At 55.2% G+C, this 19,360-nt stretch overlaps 3 protein-coding genes across 3 annotated transcripts; 2 read left to right on the top strand and 1 right to left on the bottom strand.

Moving 5' to 3' along the window:
* The first annotated feature begins 978 nt into the window (after window positions 1–978).
* On the top strand, window positions 979–3,102 carry H310_05829 (RuvB-like 1). Its single transcript, XM_008870663.1, has 7 exons — window positions 979–1,024; window positions 1,126–1,615; window positions 1,670–1,796; window positions 1,850–2,135; window positions 2,186–2,292; window positions 2,336–2,462; window positions 2,514–3,102. Exons 1-7 carry the CDS (start codon window positions 1,019–1,021, stop codon window positions 2,736–2,738), a joined length of 1,368 nt encoding a protein of 455 aa, XP_008868885.1. The 5' UTR covers window positions 979–1,018; the 3' UTR covers window positions 2,739–3,102.
* Window positions 3,103–3,239: 137 nt separating this feature from the next.
* On the top strand, window positions 3,240–18,181 carry H310_05828 (hypothetical protein). Its single transcript, XM_008870662.1, has 15 exons — window positions 3,240–3,506; window positions 3,563–3,650; window positions 3,696–3,958; window positions 4,025–4,089; window positions 4,140–5,664; window positions 5,721–5,972; window positions 6,021–6,362; window positions 6,412–6,504; window positions 6,575–7,066; window positions 7,113–13,502; window positions 13,572–16,052; window positions 16,104–16,278; window positions 16,332–17,131; window positions 17,199–17,420; window positions 17,478–18,181. Exons 1-15 carry the CDS (start codon window positions 3,276–3,278, stop codon window positions 18,057–18,059), a joined length of 14,001 nt encoding a protein of 4,666 aa, XP_008868884.1. The 5' UTR covers window positions 3,240–3,275; the 3' UTR covers window positions 18,060–18,181.
* Window positions 18,182–18,298: 117 nt separating this feature from the next.
* H310_05827 (hypothetical protein) lies at window positions 18,299–19,000 on the bottom strand. Its single transcript, XM_008870661.1, has one exon. The coding sequence runs from the start codon at window positions 18,953–18,955 to the stop codon at window positions 18,404–18,406; it is 552 nt and encodes a 183-aa protein (XP_008868883.1). The 5' UTR covers window positions 18,956–19,000; the 3' UTR covers window positions 18,299–18,403.
* Between the last annotated feature and the right edge of the window lie 360 nt (window positions 19,001–19,360).

Below are 19,360 nucleotides of genomic sequence, written 5' to 3'. Positions count from 1 at the left end.
AAACCGACGTTCCCATCATGCCGGCTTCGCACGCGTGAACTCAACACGGTCTCCCGAAAGACCCAAGCCAGCTCCTCTCGCGCCCCTCGTGAACTCTTCATTGATATATCCGCAAGCGATTCAAGGATCAAGTGCTATCCACAGCCCAATCCAGTTGGAAGAAGACCAGTCAGTGAAGTGCAAGCCACTTGGTCAGCTTCAAAGCATTCTACGAACAACGTTTACATCACATTACCCCAATCCCATGGCATTCGACGGACACAGTCTGCCTCGTACCCGCCAGGATGGAGCCAGCGCACACTGTGTCGCGGTTGCATCACCGATCTTGAAGCTGCTAGACATACAACAGTCCCACTTTGACCACAGCTATCTAAATTTCCGCCAAACACCTACGCTGCGGCCGCTGCCGCGGCAGGATGGAACGCCGAACAGCAGCCAAGACGACCAAGGCGACGTGACAAGGAAACCTCCTCGCACGTGCAAAGTTGCCCAGTGCATGAAATCGATCCAGCGACACGGGCTATGCCACAAGCATGGCGGTGTTCGCAGGTGTATCAATCAAGGTTGTATGCGAAAAGACCGCGGAGAAGGCTACTGCGTGACCCACGGCGGTGGAAAGCGGTGTGCTGTCGAAGGATGTGGAAAAGTTGTTCGACGAGGCACGTTCTGCCTGCAGCACACAGATGTCCCTGGTAGCACATCCATTGAGATAAAAGAGGCAGCGCAAATGGCTTGACGAATTATCTTTGCTGCCATAAAGCCCTCGCCTTCCTTGGTCCCACTGATGTCGTCGCTTGGGCGGCGCGACCTTTCCACAAACGAAGCACTCCTGAAAATAGTGTGCGTTCGATTTCGGTTGGCTGACGTTCGAGAAAGATCTGCAAGATCTCACACATTTTTACCAATCAAACACATAACAGGCATCTTTTAAACCAATCAAATGACTTCATATATGTCCAATCACCAGCCCAACAATTTCGAGCTTTCGAAAGGAGTCGCAAACCACAAGTAGCGCTCGATGAAGGTACGTCGAGTGGGAAGGAACGACGGCTCAGCGCTTCCAACTGCCGACGGAGCGCTTCGCGATATGCAAGGCACACTCTTCATTGACTCTTGGCTGCCTAGATTGAAGAAGTTGTGAGCACGATCAAAACCCAACGGGTGGCCGTTCATACCCACGTAAAAGGACTGGGGTTGGATGCCGACGGCTCGGCCCTCCCAATCGGGTCTGGCTTGGTGGGACAAGAGAAGGCGCGTGAAGCAGCGGGGATTGTTGTCGAGCTCATCAAGTCCAAGAAGATGGCTGGACGTGCGTTGTTGTTGGCAGGCGCCCCGGGCACGGGGAAAACCGCCTTGGCGCTCGGTGTGTCTCAAGAACTCGGGCCGAAGGTTCCATTTTGCCCAATGGTTGGCTCCGAAGTTTACTCGTCTGAAGTGAAGAAGACAGAAATTCTCATGGAGAATTTTCGACGAGCTATCGGCCTGCGCATCAAGGAAAACAAGGAAGTGTACGAAGGCGAGGTCACTGAAATTACGCCGGAAGAGTCAGAAAACCCGTTGGGCGGATACGGGAAGACTATTTCCCACGTCATTCTTGGCTTGAAGACGACCAAAGGTTCGTCCGGCATTTCCATGAGCCATTGTCAATCAAAATCGGGTGAATATGCAGGGTCTAAGCAATTGCGTCTCGACCCGAGCATCTACGAAGGCCTGCAGAAGGAAAAGGTGTCTTGCGGTGATGTGATTTACATCGAAGCCAACAGTGGCAGCGTCAAGCGCGTTGGGCGCTCAGATGCGTACGTCTTCATGACAAGTGGACTTGTAGCGAATTCCATTGACTTTCGACTAGATATGCGACGGAGTACGACCTCGAAGCCGACGAATATGTTCCAATGCCCAAGGGCGACGTTCACAAGAAAAAGGAAATTATCCAAGACGTGACTCTCCATGACCTGGACATTGCGAACGCCAAACCCCAAGGGGGCCAGGACATCATGAGCATGATGGGCAACTTGATGAAGTCCAAGAAAACAGAAATCACGGAAAAGCTCCGGTCCGAAATTAACAAGGTCGTCAATCGATACATTGACCAAGGCGTGGCCGAGTTGATTCCTGGTGTGCTTTTTGTGGACGAGGTACAAGCACATCTCCCCAACAGCCCCGACGTTGCTGACTCGTCAAGTAGGTCCACATGCTCGACATTGAGTGCTTCACATACTTGAACCGTGCTCTCGAATCCACGTTGGCACCCATTGTGATCTTTGCCACCAACCGCGGCGTGTGCAATGTCCGGTACGCGATGGAAGTTGGCGTCGTACACAACAGCGTCTTGTAGCGGCACGGAAATTTCGTCGCCCCACGGCATCCCGTTGGATTTGCTGGATCGCATGCTCATCATTCGCACGATGCCGTACTCCGTCGAGGAAATGGTCCAAATCGTCAACATTCGCGCTGAAGCGGAGGTGCTCGAACCATTTCAAATGAAGCCCAAGTTTCTTAACTATCCAACGTAGAACATCAACTTGCACGAAGCGGCGTTGACCCGCATGGGCGAAATTGGCGCGACGACGTCGCTGCGTTATGCCGTTCAGTTGCTGACGCCGGCGCGCATTCTAGCTGAAACGCAGGGGCGATCGGACATTGTCGTCGACGACGTCGATGAAATCAACGCTCTATTTAACGACGCCAAGCGGTCGGCCAAAGCGCTTGCCGAGTCCAGCGAAGGATACTTGCAATAAAGAAGCCTTGTTGCAAGCGCGTACTCTGTAGTTAATGGTACATTCGTTCCTGGATAACTTCCTGTTATGACTTGTGCCAACGTTACTCGGAATACTTATCGTCGTTCGTGTCCATCCATGTCGTTCGAGCGGTGCGTAGCTACGTCCGAATATGGTGCAACCAAAGGAAAACGAGTGCGTGGCACTGTTGGTGGCTAGAGAAGTGAGCAGTCACACCGGCGCTTCGTCAACGTCTCAGTGTCTAACCCCATCATAGGGGCCAAGGTAACCTGCCAGCAGCACGTTCTCGAGATGCTCATGATTGACGCCGTCCAGCCCTTTCGAACGTCTGCGTGTGGCTTTGGCGAGTGGCTGGAGTTGTTTGGGCTGAAACCGACTGCGGTTTCAAGCGTTGGATTTTTTGGCGAAGGGGCGCAATTCTCGTATTTTTTCTCACACCTGGCATCTGTATAGTCAGCGCAAGGTACGTTAGTTTGAGCGAAATTTAATTTCGTTGTTGCTGGCAGGAAAGGGTGGACTACTCCAAGTCGACGTGCCATGGATCGATCGGTGCGGCTTCCGATGATCCGAACAAACGTGCAAGTGGGGGACTCGAATCCAATCTTGGCCATGCCTGGCAAAAACGTTGTTGTGTCGTCATCCTCCCGCATGATGAACCGCGGTGGCGGCATGGCAGCGACGCCGAGAAGTCTTTTGCAAGTGTCGTTGCCAACGGCGGACCAACTGGTCCAAGTCTGGACATTCGTGTGCCACTGGGTTCATGAAAAGGTACTTCATATGGGACCCACGACGTTTTCGTTGCCAACAGATCGTTCTTGGCGCAGGTGGAGTTGGACGAGCCTGCAACAATTCCAGGGTTTGGCACGGTCACAATCGGAGCGCACTCACATAACATTCGTATTCCCCACTTTGGTACCGATGGAATTTTGACGTGATTTCTGGCTTACCGTGATGCAGTCGCCAACCCGGCGTTTGCCAAGAAGTTTGGGCTTTTTACCGACGAAAGTGCGCCAGCCCCCATGTCCCACGCGTTGGAATTCCGCGACATTGCTCAACACTGCAATATCGAAGAGTACCACGCAAAGTCGTGGCTCGAACACATCATTGAAAACATCGGCGATCGCATGCGAACCCAGCCGCAGGTCGAGCTGAGTATCGGGGTTGGGGTCGTGACGTGCAAGCATCGCTTTCTCGACGGCCACATGACGCAGAAGCAACCGGTACGGCGGCATCCTGAGTTTCTACGTCCCCACTACGAGGAATTACAAGAGTTATGCCTTGTACAGGTGCAAATGGAGTCTGAAGTCCGAGCAGCCGAGCCAACACCTCAGAAACCCCCTTCAAATCCACGGTGCGAACCGGGCGAGATGCTTTTGAGTTGTATTTCATGGCTGTGTGCAGGTCGCTCATGTCGAGCTCCAAAACGTTTGCTTCGTACATTGTACCAACAGGTCAAGAAAAGCTGAGCGTCCTCGTCCCAACGAAACCATCGTCACCCACAACGTCGCTTATTGAGAAGGACGCAAGTCCTCGCAACCCACGCATCCATCACTCGAAAGAGTCTCGGCCGACGAGTCCGCGGTTAGTGCTTCGGCAAAAGTTGCTCTCACGCACCGACGACAAACCGACAATTGTCTTGACCACGGAGCCCATGCCGTGGAACTTAAACCCGAATCAGGGGCAACAAATGGACACAGTCAAGCAGCTCGACGCCAAGTACCCTCCGTTGCTGGACCCGTTTTGCCGGACTTTGGGTGTCGAACAAGTCGACGTGGTCAACAAGCTCACGTCGTCCGAGCGGATCGGGGCAAATTACAACCTATCTGCTTGCAACCTCGTCATTCGAAAGCACCATCACGCCGTCCACGGCCTTATCTTTATCGACGACGAAGCGAACCGGGTGCAGGAACATTTTGTAACGTTGCGACCACCGAGTCCAGTGCATGACAAAGGGACGGAACTCCCGTTGGTTACCACGTCCGGCAAGCCCGTGTACGCCGCCGACGGCGTTGTCGTGTCGTTGTCGCGGACGCGGTCCCTCGACGGAGACAAGGCGAGCCGCCCGTCCCAGCCACCTACGTTGGCCCCAACCGAGATTGTCGATCGGTACTTGCACTACTTGGACAAGATCATTGATGATAGCGACATCGTCCCCATGAACGCATCGTGGACAGAACACATCCAAACGCTGATTGCACGAGCAGTGAGCAAGGTTCAGAGCTGCCAAAAAGATGCACTCGTGGCCAACATGTTTGCAGAAACGCTGCAGTGCTATATGTATAGCATCAAGAAGGCGATTCTCGATTACATGCTGCTGCGCCAAGTGACCCAAGTTCGACTGGGTATTCCGGGCGGTGTCCCGCCTGCGTTTCAAGCCCATGAAAAGTGGAAGTGGGGACAGTCATACGCGACGTTCATTTGTGTCACGGCTGGGTGGAAAGAGCGAAAGCGTCGGGCGGAAGAGCACATCCAGCAAAACCTCATGCTCATCGACACGCACTTGATGGCTCTGCACTACATGTGGGGAGATTTTGAGGACTTGCTGCTCGTGGATATCCCGACGTCAACCGAGATGGCGCAACAGTTCGCGCCACTCGACATCCGTGCGTTTGAGAAACGGCAGATGGCCCATGCCACCAACGTGAAGCGAACGCTCATGGAAAAATGGTTTGCCAAAGCCAAGCGAATTCTCACGGCCGCCAAGAACGACGAAGTCCTGGCGTCCGCGCTGCTGCAACCGAAGCACTACTTTGATTGTATCGCAGCCTTGATGTCCCTTCAATTGCGTCGACTTGTCGTCCGCTCCATCGACGCCTACGTGGCGTTCTTCAACACGTTTGCGAACCCTTCAGCAAGTGGAAAGATGCGTGAACAGTCGACGCAAGGGCTGCTTTTATCGTTGGTTTTGGACCAGACGAAAATTCGGGTACATCCAAGACCACAATACACAACGCAATTGACCGAAGTGCGGGTGGTTTGTAGTTTGCCATGGCGCTGGAAGATGTGCAGCTGTCACTCATGAACATTCTGTACAACATCCCGAGTTGTCTCACGCACATCGATCGTGTGGAGACGAAATTCGAGCCGTCCATCATCTTGGGTGGGTCTCCGTTTCTGTGGGCCGTGGGCCTGCACGAAGAGGAGGTCGTGAATGCTGCCGACACGATCCGGACGATATTGCAAGACAATTTGGCGCATGCCCAAGCCCTCCGCACAAAGTACTCCAAGTATTCGGTACCACTCCATCTTCACGATCGACCCTGGATGCAAATGCTCCTGTAGGTTGTGGCAGCGGGCGACTTACCACTTGAGCACTTTGTTGCCCAAACGCACGACATTGCATCATACAAGCAGGAGGTTCAAAAGTTTACGCAATTTGCAAACCAGATTACCAAGGAGAACGACCACATTGGTGCCACCACCACGTCGAACCTCTTCCACATTGATTGCTCGCAGCTGAATGCCGGTCTCTTGCAAAAGGCTTCACACTTCATCCAACAACTCTTCCACGCGTTCTCGGACACGACGCTCCGCATGAACCGAGACATTAGGCAGCAGTTCAAGCTCATTGCAGGACGCCTCGCTCGCAAACCCATTGACTTGCACGAACTTGTCGAGTTCGAGGTACCCAGCCACTTGGCGCGTCCGTCATTAACAACCATGGCTGGTGCAGGCGTACATTTTAAAGCTGCGCAGCCACGAATTGCTCCATCTGTACGACAGCGTGGCCAACGTCAACCAGCGGCTCCAGTTTCTCTTCAGGAAGGTTTGTGCGCCTGCCATCACCAGCATCTCTCCACGACATGGGTGGCCGTGGCACTCACCTTGGCAAGTAGTGCGCGTTGGTGCAGCAATGTCCGGCTGTCACCGGGCTGTCCGTGTCATCCGAAGTCATCGCGTCCACTTGCAAGACATTTCAGTGGAAACACCAGATTGAAAAGATTCTGCGCGATGGAGACTTTTCATTGCAGCACGAGCGTTCGCGTATCGAAACAGCGTTTATTGCTAAACGGTCGCGGTTTCAAGCGGAACTGGAAGAGCTCGAGGCCGAAGTCAACTCGTTTCAAAAGAAGAGCGACCTGCGCCACGCAACAACGTACGTGGTGCAGCTCGGCAAAGTACGCGACGCTATCACACAGGCCCGCAACACCATCAACATCATATCCGAAGAGGAGGCGAAGCTCGGGTGGGTCCAAACCGACTTTATGCAGCTCGACTACATTTGCGAAGCCCTCGAGCCGTACGATCAACTCTGGCGCACCGCTCGGGATTTTCGAGAGGCCAGCGTCAAGTGGATGCGTGGGAATATCTTCGAATTGGATGCCAAGGCAAGAGCGACTCGGTTTTGAACACGTTTGATCGATTCAATCGTAGGGAACGGAAAAGACAGTGCATGCCATGACGGTCACACTCACGAATGCCACGAAACAGTTGGCGTCGACGTCACCGGCGGCCGTCGGCGCCGCGGAGACGCTCAAGAAGCAAATCTTCGAGTTGAAAGACTCTATTGGGATTATTTCCGTCATGGGCAACACGAACCTTCGCGACCGACACTGGACTGAGATTGCCGAGACGGTCGGGTTTATCATCGACCCGACGGAACACATCACGTTACAACGATTGCTTGACTTGGGAGTTCAAGACAGTGTTCACAAGCTGTTGGATATTTCGGAAGCTGCGACGAACGAAGCCGAAATCGAGCGATCGCTGGACACGATGTCGGGAGAGTGGCTCCAAATGGAGTACAAGTTCGTCGTGGCATCCGACACGTTCGTGTTGGCGGAGAGCGCAGTCGACGACATCCACATCAAACTGGATGACCACATCGTCAAGACGCAAACGATTCGATGCTCGCAGTATCGCAAGCCATTCTTTGGTCGAACAATTGCATGGGAACGGAGTTTGCTCAAGTTGCGCGACATCACGGACCTCCTGTGGCAAACCGGCAACTTTTGGCGCAAAATGGAGCCACTCTTCTCCGCCGCGGACCCGGTTCGCGCGATTCTCGACAAATCTTCCAACGAAGCGAAGAAGTTTACGATCGTGGATGGCCACTGGCGCAGTGTCGTCAGTGCCGTCGTCGCCCGCCCATTGTGTCTGGCTGCCATTCAAATTGACAAAGCTTCGGAACGGCTTCGTGAATGTCTCGAACTCCTCGAGGAGATTCTCGAAGGCCTGACCACGTGCTTAGAGGCGAAGCGTGCGCTCTTTTCTCGATTCTACCTCTTGTCCAACGCCGAGTTGATTGCCGCTCTGTCTGTGTCGCCCACTACGCTTCACGCACGCCCTACGTCCACGATGAAAGCGCCGTCAACGTTTCTTGGACGGATTTTTCCTGGTGTTGGTCGCGTCGAGATGAACAACACACATGATATCACGCATGTCGTAAGTATGTTCGACGAGCCGATGCAGCTTTGCCAAGTCGTGACAACGGAAAAGGTGTCCACCGATGCGTGGCTTGGCCGCCTCGAGCTGCAACTCCAAACAGCGGTGCAAGTCATGGTTCGAAACGCTCTCAACGACTACGGGAAAAAGGACTTTCGAAAGTGGACGTCATGCTGGCCCGAGCAAATGGTACTTAGCGTCGAGTACTACATGTGGGGAATGCAAATCGAGAAACTCATCCAAGATCCATCCACGACCGCGCAGTCGTCCCTCGAGCCGATGCAAGGGGAATCCATCAACATGCCCCCGACCCCTGGCTCGATTCAAGCCAAACTCGAGGCCTACTTGACTACCGACCTCGACGGTCGCATGTCGGAGCTTGTGACGGAACTTTCGGACGCCAGTCTTGTCGTTGCAAGTCGCATCAACGTGCTCACAAACCTGATCACGCAAATGCTTCACGTTCGGGATGTCACGTCCAGTTTGATGGAGCAACATGTCGCGGACGTCGATGCGTTTGCGTGGCAGTCCCAGCTCCGATACGCCTGGAACGACAGCAACTTGCACCTGAAGCTCATCAAGTCGAGCATTCCGTACGGCTACGAGTACGTTGGGAACCGCGCGACGCTCATTATGCTGCCCAACACGCTGAAATGCGCGCGCGTGTTGTTCAGTGCGTTTTCGTTGGCTAGAGGTACGATTCTAAAAGGCCCGGCCGGTGTCGGCAAGACATCGATTTTCCGCTCCCTTGCAACGTCCTGTGCAAAACTCTTTGTCCTGTTTTCGTGCGTCGCGACCAGTAACGTCGACGAACTGTTGCGACTGTTAAAAGGTGTCGCGGCTTGCGGCGCGTGGTTCTGTCTCGACGATGTCCAAAACATCGTGTTCCATCAAGTCGGCATTGTCATGGAAACGATCCAAAAGATTCAAGAAGCGAATCACGCCCGCGAAGCGTCGTTGATCGTGCAAGGAGTGAAACTCCGTCTCAAGCGAGGCGGCCACATCATGGCGACGTTCCAACCGAGCGAAGCCCGGCCCCACTTGCCGATTTTCTTTAAAGGGCTTTTCCGTCCCGTGGTGGTCGTGGCGCCAAGCTTAAGCCACGTGGCCCAAGCTCTCTTTTTTGTTGGTGGTTTTACCAACCCGCCGCGTCTCGCCCAACTCGTCGAGTACACACTGACCATGGCTGAAGGCACGATCGGTTCAGATACCTTGACTCGGCAAAACCTGTTGTGTCTTCGCAATGTCCACGCCATTGTGAAGGGCGCAAAGTTGTGCCTTGCTGTCGAGCACGCTGGCGCGCTACGTCCTGAAAAGATCTCTCTCGAAGAACTAGCCGTCACGCATGTGATAGCCGAAGTCCTACGTAGCCAGATCCCCGGAGCGTCGTTGTATGAGTTCAATGGTCTCGTCAAGGACATGTTGAGAGGAGTCTCAAGCAGCCCATTGCAGTCAGACGCTCCGCTGTCCGCTGACGCGATCAAATTGGCGCTATCGCACAAGGATTACGTCAGCTCTCCCGCGTTCGAGACCAAATTGAACCAGCTCCACGACGCTATCCGACGTCATTCGGGCGTGTTGCTCCTCGGTCCTCCAAATTGCGGTAAAACGGCATTATATCAAGTGTTAGGACAAGTGTACAAGCTGCTCGACGAGCGCATGCAAGCATTTACTCGACGCAGTGGACCCCGAGATCCTACCGACATGTCGTCGGCCATTCAAGTCATCGCTCCTCGCAGCATAACCCTTGGGCAGCTCTACGGGTCAATGGCTGCTTCGACAAAGACCTTCCAGGATGGTATCTTAACGCAGTTCCTGCGAAAGCTCAGCGGGCAAGGCAACACGTCGACGGCAGCAGTCTCGGTGCCTCATCTCAGCTCTGTCACAAAAGCCTGGCTCGTCCTGGATGGCGATGTCGATCCATTTTGGGCCGATGGATTCAACACATTGCTCGACGATACGGCGCAGTTGCTTTTAGTCACGGGAGAAGCCATTCCGCTGCCACCGCAAGCTCGCCTGCTTTTCGAATCGACCGACGCGGCGTCGGCGTCGCCTTCGATGGTCTCGCGGTGCGCGATTGTGTACGTAGATGCCGAGGTCGTGACCTGGCGAACGCTGTACGCCGGATGGCTCGAACGCATGCCAGACTACTTGGAGGCCATTGACGACATCAAAGAAGCGCTTGATGCGACCGTCGACATGATTGAGCCAGCGCTCGAGTTCGTACGCTTGCATTTCCAGCTCTCGATGCCGCAATCGGACGTCGCAAGGGTAAATGCACTGCTGTCGCTCATGGACGGGGCATTTCAAACAGCGTATCCCAAGATGACGTCGATGACAGCCAAACAAAACTACACGATTGCGCAGTGCATTTTCTTGCAGGCACTCGTGTGGGGGGTGGGCCACACGGCAAACCACGACGAGCGCGTCAAGTTTGACGCGTTTTTGCGGTCTCTCGCCGGCGAAACCTCGTCTGCCATGCCGCAAGGAACCACGTCCCAAACCGCAACGTCATCGCGACATTTCACCGTCAACTCGAAGAAGTTTAACATGTTCTTTCCAGCTGCGCACGCGGGGGAGCTCATGTACTCGTATGGCTTGAGCGTCGAGTGGGGACTCAAGTGGGAGTTGTGGGCAGAGCTGTACCCGAATCATTGCTACACGCCGCCGCCTCTCGTCCACCGCCTGTCGGACTTGTTTATTCCAACGCCCAACACCGCTTGCGCAGCATACTTTCTTGATGTCTTGACGCAGAATCGAACGCCGCACAACCACGTGCTTCTCGTCGGCCCTCGTGATTCGGGCAAATCCGCGGTGGTGGACGTTTTCCGGTCGCAATCTGTCATTCGCGCCAAAGCTATGCAAGAGCTCCAGACGAATGCACCACCTCCACCGACCCCTGGCTCGTGGGAAAAACCTCTGAAAGCTCCATTAGCACCACCACCTCCAGCATCGCTCGTTTTCCTCCCGTACAAAGTCGACTCATGGCTAATGCCATCGCATTTCCTCGATGGGTTTGAAAGCCACATGGAGCGGTCGAGAAAGAATGTCCTGTCGGCCCCCTCGTCCAAGACGTGCGTTCTCTTGCTAGACGATGTTGGTTTGCCCATTCCATCGAGAGCGTTGTCCACCGACCGAAGCTCAACGCTGGACAGCCTTCGTCATTTGTTGGATGCCCAAGCCATTTTCGAGCCCAAAACGGACACTGATTGCTTCATCATTGGGCTGGCATGCGTCGCAACTTTAACATTGCGTCCATCGCTACCCCACCACATTGACGGTCGCCTCGGGGCGAAGTTTACCCCCATCGGGTTGACCTCGGTACAAGATGCTGACATGACAAAGCTCTTGACTGGAATCACGACGTGGCTGGCTCAATCCAGGAACCTTTCGCTAGAGTACACACAAATGGCGACGGGGCTCGTGAAAGCCACGACGCGATTGTACTATACGTGCACGGACAAGTTCCGCACAACTCCTAAAAGTCCACACTACATATTTGGACTCACGGATTTGGTCCACGTCTTGCACATGGCGAGCCGCGAATGCCCGTCGACGACTATCAGCAGCGACAAATCGCCGATGATTCGGTTGTGGTGCCACGAAGCAACTCGGCATTTCCACGACAAGCTGATGTCGCCTGCCGAGTCCACAACGTTCTTCTCGGCCCTTCGCGATGTGTGCATCTCGACGTTTGGTATCACTATGGAAGCGCTATTCCCCGCTACCGTTGGCAACAGTCTCAGCGTCGCAGGGTTCTTTCCGTCCGCGACAAGCCCCAAGGAGCCGTCCCCAGCTATGGCGAGAAGGAGCAGTCGAGCCAACCACGGCAGCTTGGAAAAGATGAACACAGCAACCACCCAGGGCGCCCAACAGCAGCAACAACAACAGCAACCGCACACTGCGCTGCCAATCTCGACGCATCTACAAGCCAGCTTCCAGCACCTTTGCTTCAGCGATCTCGTGGACCGGCAACATTACGTCGAAGTTGCCGACGTCATGTCCATTGAGCCACGCGTACTCGAAGACCTGGCCAAGTTGTCGGAAACCCCCGTGCGACCGAACGGTGTCCAGTACGATGTGGACTTGTCCACGACATACGCCATGGAGCATGTACTCCGCCTTCACCGCCTTCTGCAGGACTATGCACCAGCTACTAGCGCTGTTTGCAGCGACCACGTGCTGCTCTTGGGACGCTCCGGCACTGGGAAAAGCACGTTGGTGCGGCTGGCCGCTTCGCTCTTGGGTACAAGCGTCATGTTTTTGAACGTGCAGACACCACATCTGAGGGCTCGAGCCCACTGGCGAGCGGCGCTGAACGAAGTCCTGATCAAAGTAGTGTCGGAAAACAAGCCAATTGTGTTGATCGTGAAGGACGCGTTGTTGGATCGACCAGAGTGCCTCGAGGACATCAGCAGCTTTGTCAATGGCAACGTCGTACCGGAATTCCTCTTTCAAAAAGATATCGAGGCGCTCGCGCCGTCCCTGCGCGAGAACGCCAAAGACCAGAGTGTGTTTTTGGAAAATGCGTTTGCCGTCGAGTCGTTCTGCATGAGTCGCATCGAGCACCTGCTCAAGGTCGTGGTCGTTCTCACGGTGGGGACAAACCCCACTGGCCTCCAAACCGTCTTGACTCAACACGACCACTTGCTACGACGATGCCGTGTGCATTACATGGACACGTGGCCGGACGAAACCATCATGGCCATTGCTCGACGTCGCCTTGCGTCGTCTGAGCTAACGGACGACCAAGTCACAAAATACGGCAACCTGTGTTTGCATTTGCACCACTTAGCCAAGCCACTCGAATCCCCGACGTATCCGACGACTCCTTCCAAGGTCCTCGCGCACATTCTCGCGTTTGCCAAGCAATGGGCCAAACACATCCCGGAACTAAGCGCTCGCAAGGCGAAGCTCGCCACCGCGTTCGACACGATTAAATACGTTGAGAAGCTCGCCAACAATGTGTCGACAACGGTCCACGACTTACAGCCAGAGATTCGACAAATGCACCAGGTGTCGAAAGCGATCCATGTCGGCATGCACACGGATGCCCAGGCCATGTTGCTCACACAACGCAAAGTGGACGCAGAAGACGCTATCCGCCAAGATATCGAAAGCCGTCTCGCCGTCGAGCAAGCCCGGTACGAAACCACGTTGAAAGCTGCGACAGACATGTTCCTGGATGCCCGTGGCGCCCTCCGGGCTTTGACGGTGCACGACATTAGCGAATTCATCTTGGTGTCTCCGCTGCCACTCATTGCCAAGCACTTGTACGAGTGCTTGGGGAGACTTCTCCACGTGGAGCCCGTCGAAGTTTGCGATGAACGTGACGTGAATACTCGCATGATGGACTACTCCATCCCGACCATCACCTTGGTAAGTAGATTACCTAGTGTACAGCACGCATGGCATCGAAAGGACGGGGTCTCATCAAGGCTTTCGTAGTTTCACAGTCCAACGACGCTCGCCACGCTTCAAGCATTCGGAACGGATGTGGCGAGTGCTATCCCGGACAATGTCCTCGGGCCGCTCACTCCTATCTACGAATCTCCAGAGTTCACTCCTGCGGTGCTGGGGTCGACGCACATGGTCGCCGGTGTCATGTGCGCGTGGGTGCGGGCTTTGATCCACTATCGCCAGACCATCTTGTTGCTGGAGCCGCAAGAAACCCACCTGGAGCTCGAGCGCAGTTCGCTGGAGGCATGCATCGGTCGTTGCGATGGCCTGCATCGCTTGTTGCGGGAGCAAACGGCCGAGATGGAAAAGACGAAAACGTCCCGCGATGACGCGGAGGCCAAAGTCCGCGACTTGGCTGCAAGACTCACGGACCATTCGACGGCAATCGAAAAAGCCGAAGTCGTGCTGGCAGCGATGCGTGGCTTTGTCAAGGGGTGGAAGGAAAAGTACGATGACCTGATGGAGTGGACGAATCGCGCGGCCGGGGATCTCTTGGTCGCGACCGGACTCCTCATGTACGGGAGCCACCTAAACGCATATGGAAGGCGGCAGCTTATGCTATTGTGGATGAAAGCGCTACAACGGCTCCATGAATTCACGTCGGACGGGTTGATCCTGCACACACAACTTCACGCGACGAGCGACTTGCTCATCGACGCAACGACCATGCAACGATGGGTGGCGCAGGGCGTACCAGATGACCCAGTGTGCCGAGAAAATGCCGCGTTTTTGTCATCGATGGAACTCGTGCCGCTCGTGATTGACCCCCATCGCATCGCGTTCAATTGGATCATGACAAGAGACATGAGCGAGAGCAAGACGCCGCTCGTGCTATGGCCGAACCTGGACAACATGGCCGCGGTCGAAAACGACATGTTTCGTGCAGTGTTGGAGCTTCGCCCTGTCGTGTTTCCATCCGTCGACCACATTGTCAAGTCCGTCACGTTGCCGCTGCTCCTGGCAAGGCGGCATGTGGCCCTCCATGGCGCGTCCAAGCCGAACGTTCTGGCTGTCCAAGACACGCTAGTCGAGTTTCCGCTGCTGAGCTCCGTCTACTTGTTCACGACCGACGAGAACGCTCCGAGTTTACCATTGTTTTCGTCGCTTGTGCACTGCATCCACGTCGAGTTGACGCCGCAAGTGTGCATGGACCTTTTTCGCGCCGAGTTTGTATGTAGTTCGTCCAAACACACGGCGCACCACTGGAAGGAGCTCCGACTGTCGGCGGTGGACTATGACATGGACGCGAGGCGCGTCGAGGACCAGTGCTTGAATGTGTTAGCCACCGCCAAGAGCGACGACTCGATCTTTGCCGAAAGCTCCAAATTGTTTGAGTGGCGCACGCTCCATCGCGAGTCCATGGACAAGTTTGACCAAGTACAAAGCGAACTCGTCAACGCTCAGTACGTTCCGTACTCGATGGATGCGATGGTCCAGCGATTCTGCAGCGTATGTATGGCCTTCGACGACCTGCGCCACATCCGACCAGTGTACGGGGTGTCGGTGGCGTACCTTGTATCGCTTTTGACCCACGTCATCGACAGAGTCGGGAAAGACAGCGCCGCCGTTCTCGTCGACAAGTTCACCAACACTGCCTACCGTGTCTTGCATTGGAACGTCCATGAACCGGACAGGTTGCTCGTCGACTTTTTGTTTGCCTTACGCCTGCAGCACTCGGATCAAATCGACGGACGTCCTAGCGGTGACAAGCGCGGCAGAGGTGAGCATGACGATGTCGAGGACAAGGATGACGACGATGACGACGACAATCGAAATGGCGCCGACGCCGACCTGGATGCGGTGGCGGACGCGTCGTCGGGGTCGTGGTATTGGGCTCTCTCCAGCACCCCCGAATTTCGATTCTTTGTCAAACCGTCCGCGCATCCGACGCAAGTCGTTGCAATCCCATGCCCGTCGTGGGTTCCAGCGACAGCATCGTGGCATGCGTTCACTGCGTTCTGCTTCGTTTTGCCGACGCACAAGCGAAGAGACATTGCGCGATCGTTCAAGACGGAACTCAAGTTTGTGTGGAAAGAATTCCTCGATGCTCCGCAGACCACGCGTCTCGCTTTGCCTGTCGACTTGACGCCACTGCAGCGTCTCTGTGTCGTGCGCGTCCTTCGCCCGGACGCGTTGGCCGCAGAGGTGTTGCATTTCGCGAAATCGACTGTGACCATGTCGGTCCTCTCGGCCGCGTTTACTTGGACCGTATGCGACACTGCCACGATTTCGTCGTGCAAGCATCCTCTGGTCGTCGTGGCTTCGCGGGATAGCGATGGGATCCTTGGCATCCGAGCAGCCGCGGCCAAAACAAAAGCGGATGTTGTCATGGCACCGTGGCAGCCTGTAGCAGATGATGGTGCTTTCGAGAAAATGCTAGTGGCAGCGTCCAAGACGGGTCAGTGGGTTGTCTTGCGAAATGCCGACGCCAACCGTCAGTGGATCGCAACGATCGACAACATGTACAAGGTAGAGCAACTCGCGTAGGAGGACGAGACCACCACTCAATTGAGCATGTAGACGATGGACATTGCCGCGTTCCATTGGGACTTCCGCGTGTGGCTATGTGTGCATGATCCGACGGTGCTGCCCATGACCCTGACGCAAATTGCGGTCAAGCGATTCCAAGACTGCGGGACATCCTTCCGCGAACAGCTCTTGGTCACGTCGAGCCTTGTCCGTCGGCCCGTTTCCAGTGCGTGCTTCATGCACGTCAACTCATGGATGCTAATCACACAAACATGCCAGGTTCCGAGGCCACCGTCGTCGAAAGCGACGGGCTGCGTCTGTGCTTTTTGCACGCGCTCCTCATGGCCCGCCAGCAATACGGCGTTCTGGGGTGGAAAGGCACGTTTGACATTGAAACGAGCGACTTTCAGATTCTGGCACAAGAACATTTGGACCCGGCGTCGCATGTGTATGCCGTCAAATTGACGTCACCATGGGACTTGTCCATGCTCGGCGTGATCATGGACGGGTACTACAACGGAAGCCATCGGGCAGAATGGGAGCAGATCATCCCGTCGTGGGCGTCGAAAGCTCGTCAACTCGGTACTGCTGGGTCGCTCTTGCGATTGATTCAACGTTCGTCCGTGTCGGATGCCATCGGCGCGCACGTGGCGGCCGCTCCACCCGTCACAACACCGCCACCAAAGTTATCGCTTTCGGTCAGCAATTTGCCCGACATGCCGCTGGTGGATGACCCCACGTGGTTTGGCTTGGCGAAAACGGCACGGGAGATGCCCCTTGAGGCCAAAACAAGCGAGTTCGTTGCTGCGATACAGCGCTCGTTCCAGCCACATCTCGACAGGTTACCGTCATCGCCGGCGGTCATGCCAGTGAGTTGCGACGACCCAGCCATGGCACGGGCCGACGTCCAGCACTACAACACGTTCGAGAAACTGCTGGAGGCGATGCAACTGGGCATCGACGTCTCCAAATGTCCCATCCACTACGAGTTCCCCATGCATGGCGTTGTCCACCGAGAGCTCGCGGGATATCGCGCGATTCGTACGAAGTTAGTCGTGTATCTGACTGAGCTGCAAGCGGTAAGCATCCTGCGCCACAACGCGAGGAGTCCATGGCAGAGTGGTGGCTGACTGAATGCGTGGGTAGTGCTTGCTCGACGGAGCACTCATGTCCCCCGAACTGGCAGAGATTCACCACGCCACGCAGCTAAATTTGACCCCCATCGCATGGCTTTGCCTCGCTCGGTCGACGGAAACCAACTACACGACGTTCCAGTATCGACTCCTTCGTCAAATGCGATACTTTGAGGCGTGGGTGCGCGATGGCCCGCCGACACAGCACTGGCTTGGTGCATTCCTTTATCCAAAGGTGAGTTTAGTTGCGAAAACACAACGTGGCTCCTCACACGCTTCGTTTGGTGCCCAGCACTTTTTCCTCGCGCTGTTGCAACAGTTTTCCAGAGGGACCGGAATTGCCCTCCAAGCGATGGGCATGAAAACTGCCCTACACAACGACACAACGTCTGCCGGTGGGATCGACGAAGATGGCGACCCCGTCGAAGCGTCGACAACAAACCTCCCGAGCGTCCTCTTGACGGGCATCGACTTGGTCGGGATCAACTGGGACACGTTCGGGTCGTCGTTTGAAAAAAAACTCGTGACGAGCGCTGCCGTGGCAGCAACAAGCGTCCGGCAACCTCTGACGCTGCGACTGTCGGCATTTGTCGTGACCGAGTACGAGAGCCTGTTTGACGACGCGCCGAGTCGACGTTCCGATGAGGTGCCCCTTCCTGTGTTTCAGTCGCTCGTGGCAACCACCGCGATCCATGCGGGAAGGAATTCAGAGTGCCACCCGGGCGAGAGACCCACGGCAGTCACTTCGCTCGACGCGGCGTGGTACGAAAAGCTCCCGGTCGAGACAGAGCAAGCAGGGGTCCTGTACGTCCCGAGCGCGGTGTCAGTGGCAGAAGCTCTCAAACGAGGCGCGTATTTTGCCGTTGGCGAGTAGATTTATTGAATAGGAGGTCGTCTGGAACGCTATGCATGGTCCATGCTTGGGCAATAGATCGTGCGAATAACAAATTCAACGGAACACGCAGGAAACACGACGAGTGCGACTGAGCTGTACTTTAGCCACTCCTTCCCGCGACGAGCAACACATTGAAAATGGTGGCACCATGGATATCGATCCGAAGTGCTTTCTGAATGCGTCTGGTGGATGCAATGCGCTCGGGCATCCAGGCACGATTGAAAACCGAATGCTGTGCTTCGAATTAGTCTGGTATATGCTGCAAACTGTCCTCGCGAGCTCCTTGGCCGCTACGTGGTCGATGACAAGCTCAAGGAACTTGCTCACTGAAATAGACCCCAGTCGTGCACCTCGAGCGTGCGCAAAAGACCCTTGAGAATGAGCTGGCCTTCATCGGCGTTTGTGGCAATCGGAGCATCACGCGAACTGCTGCTGCTCGGATGGAGCTGCAAGGGAACGGTCACGGAGATGACAAGGTCGGTCGAGACATTTGGCAGGCGCACGCAGCAGACGTACAATTGCATCGTGTTCTTGGACGCCTCCTTGAACTTGGCAACACATTGCTTGCCGATCGTAACAAATGCCGTCGTGGCAAGGCCTGGGATGTCTTGTTCAGTCGCCAGTAACGTCTGCAAGATGGTACAGTCATTCGGTGCACAATTGTTGCTTTCTGCGATCTCATGGAAGTAGAACTCGGAAGTTGCTGTGCCGCTCACGGACGCTTCCAGCTCCAACAGCTCCACAATGATGCAGCGGTCGGTCGCCGCTTCCGCAAACACTTCCTGGTTGTCTGGAACCTGTCGGAACTCACTCACATCGGCGAAACCTCGCGGAATTTCGCAAGAAAGCGCGCCACCGTACAAGGGATGCTTCATCGTCGAGTCGAGGTCAATGTGGGAATGCGCCGCCTTGCATGGACGACATGGATTCGAGTGGTGGTCTTTGACCGACATTCTTACCGTAATGTGGATATCATTGAGGACAGAATACTCCGCAGTATATATGTTTTACCAGACAACAACCTCCTTCAAGCAATATCCATGTCTGTCCACCATGGCGTGGTGCTGGATTGGAACTGCAGCACTGTGGAGTGCGTCCTTATGCAGTGGGAGTGTGAAGGTGATGAAGCAAACGGGCACTCTATGCCTTCAGCAATCTGATGGCTCGTATATCGTTAGAACGCCCGCAAGCCACGACAAGAACCACCATCGTGGCCGACTTTCAGCCGTATGTGTTTGACGGGTTCTACGTGCTCGCGCACCAGACCATCTTGCATCCGT

Source organism: Aphanomyces invadans, assembly GCF_000520115.1.
Source record: "Aphanomyces invadans strain NJM9701 unplaced genomic scaffold supercont1.10, whole genome shotgun sequence".
NCBI lineage: Eukaryota > Oomycota > Saprolegniomycetes > Saprolegniales > Verrucalvaceae > Aphanomyces > Aphanomyces invadans.
This window is presented reverse-complemented; position numbering and strand designations above follow the sequence as displayed.

Excerpts from the sequence above, each read along its gene's own strand:
- H310_05829 (XM_008870663.1), top strand. Across the intron at positions 1,797-1,849 it reads CGCGTTGGGCGCTCAGATGC|ATATGCGACGGAGTACGACC; the intron begins GTACGTCTTCAT and ends ACTTTCGACTAG. Across the intron at positions 2,463-2,513 it reads ACATTCGCGCTGAAGCGGAG|AACATCAACTTGCACGAAGC; the intron begins GTGCTCGAACCA and ends TATCCAACGTAG.
- H310_05828 (XM_008870662.1), top strand. The coding sequence starts at position 3,276 with ATGGATCGATCGGTGCGGCTTCCGATGATCCGAACAAACGTGCAAGTG. Across the intron at positions 4,090-4,139 it reads AAACCCCCTTCAAATCCACG|GTCGCTCATGTCGAGCTCCA; the intron begins GTGCGAACCGGG and ends GGCTGTGTGCAG. Across the intron at positions 17,421-17,477 it reads GTGCATTCCTTTATCCAAAG|CACTTTTTCCTCGCGCTGTT; the intron begins GTGAGTTTAGTT and ends TTTGGTGCCCAG.
- H310_05827 (XM_008870661.1), bottom strand. The coding sequence starts at position 18,955 with ATGAAGCATCCCTTGTACGGTGGCGCGCTTTCTTGCGAAATTCCGCGA.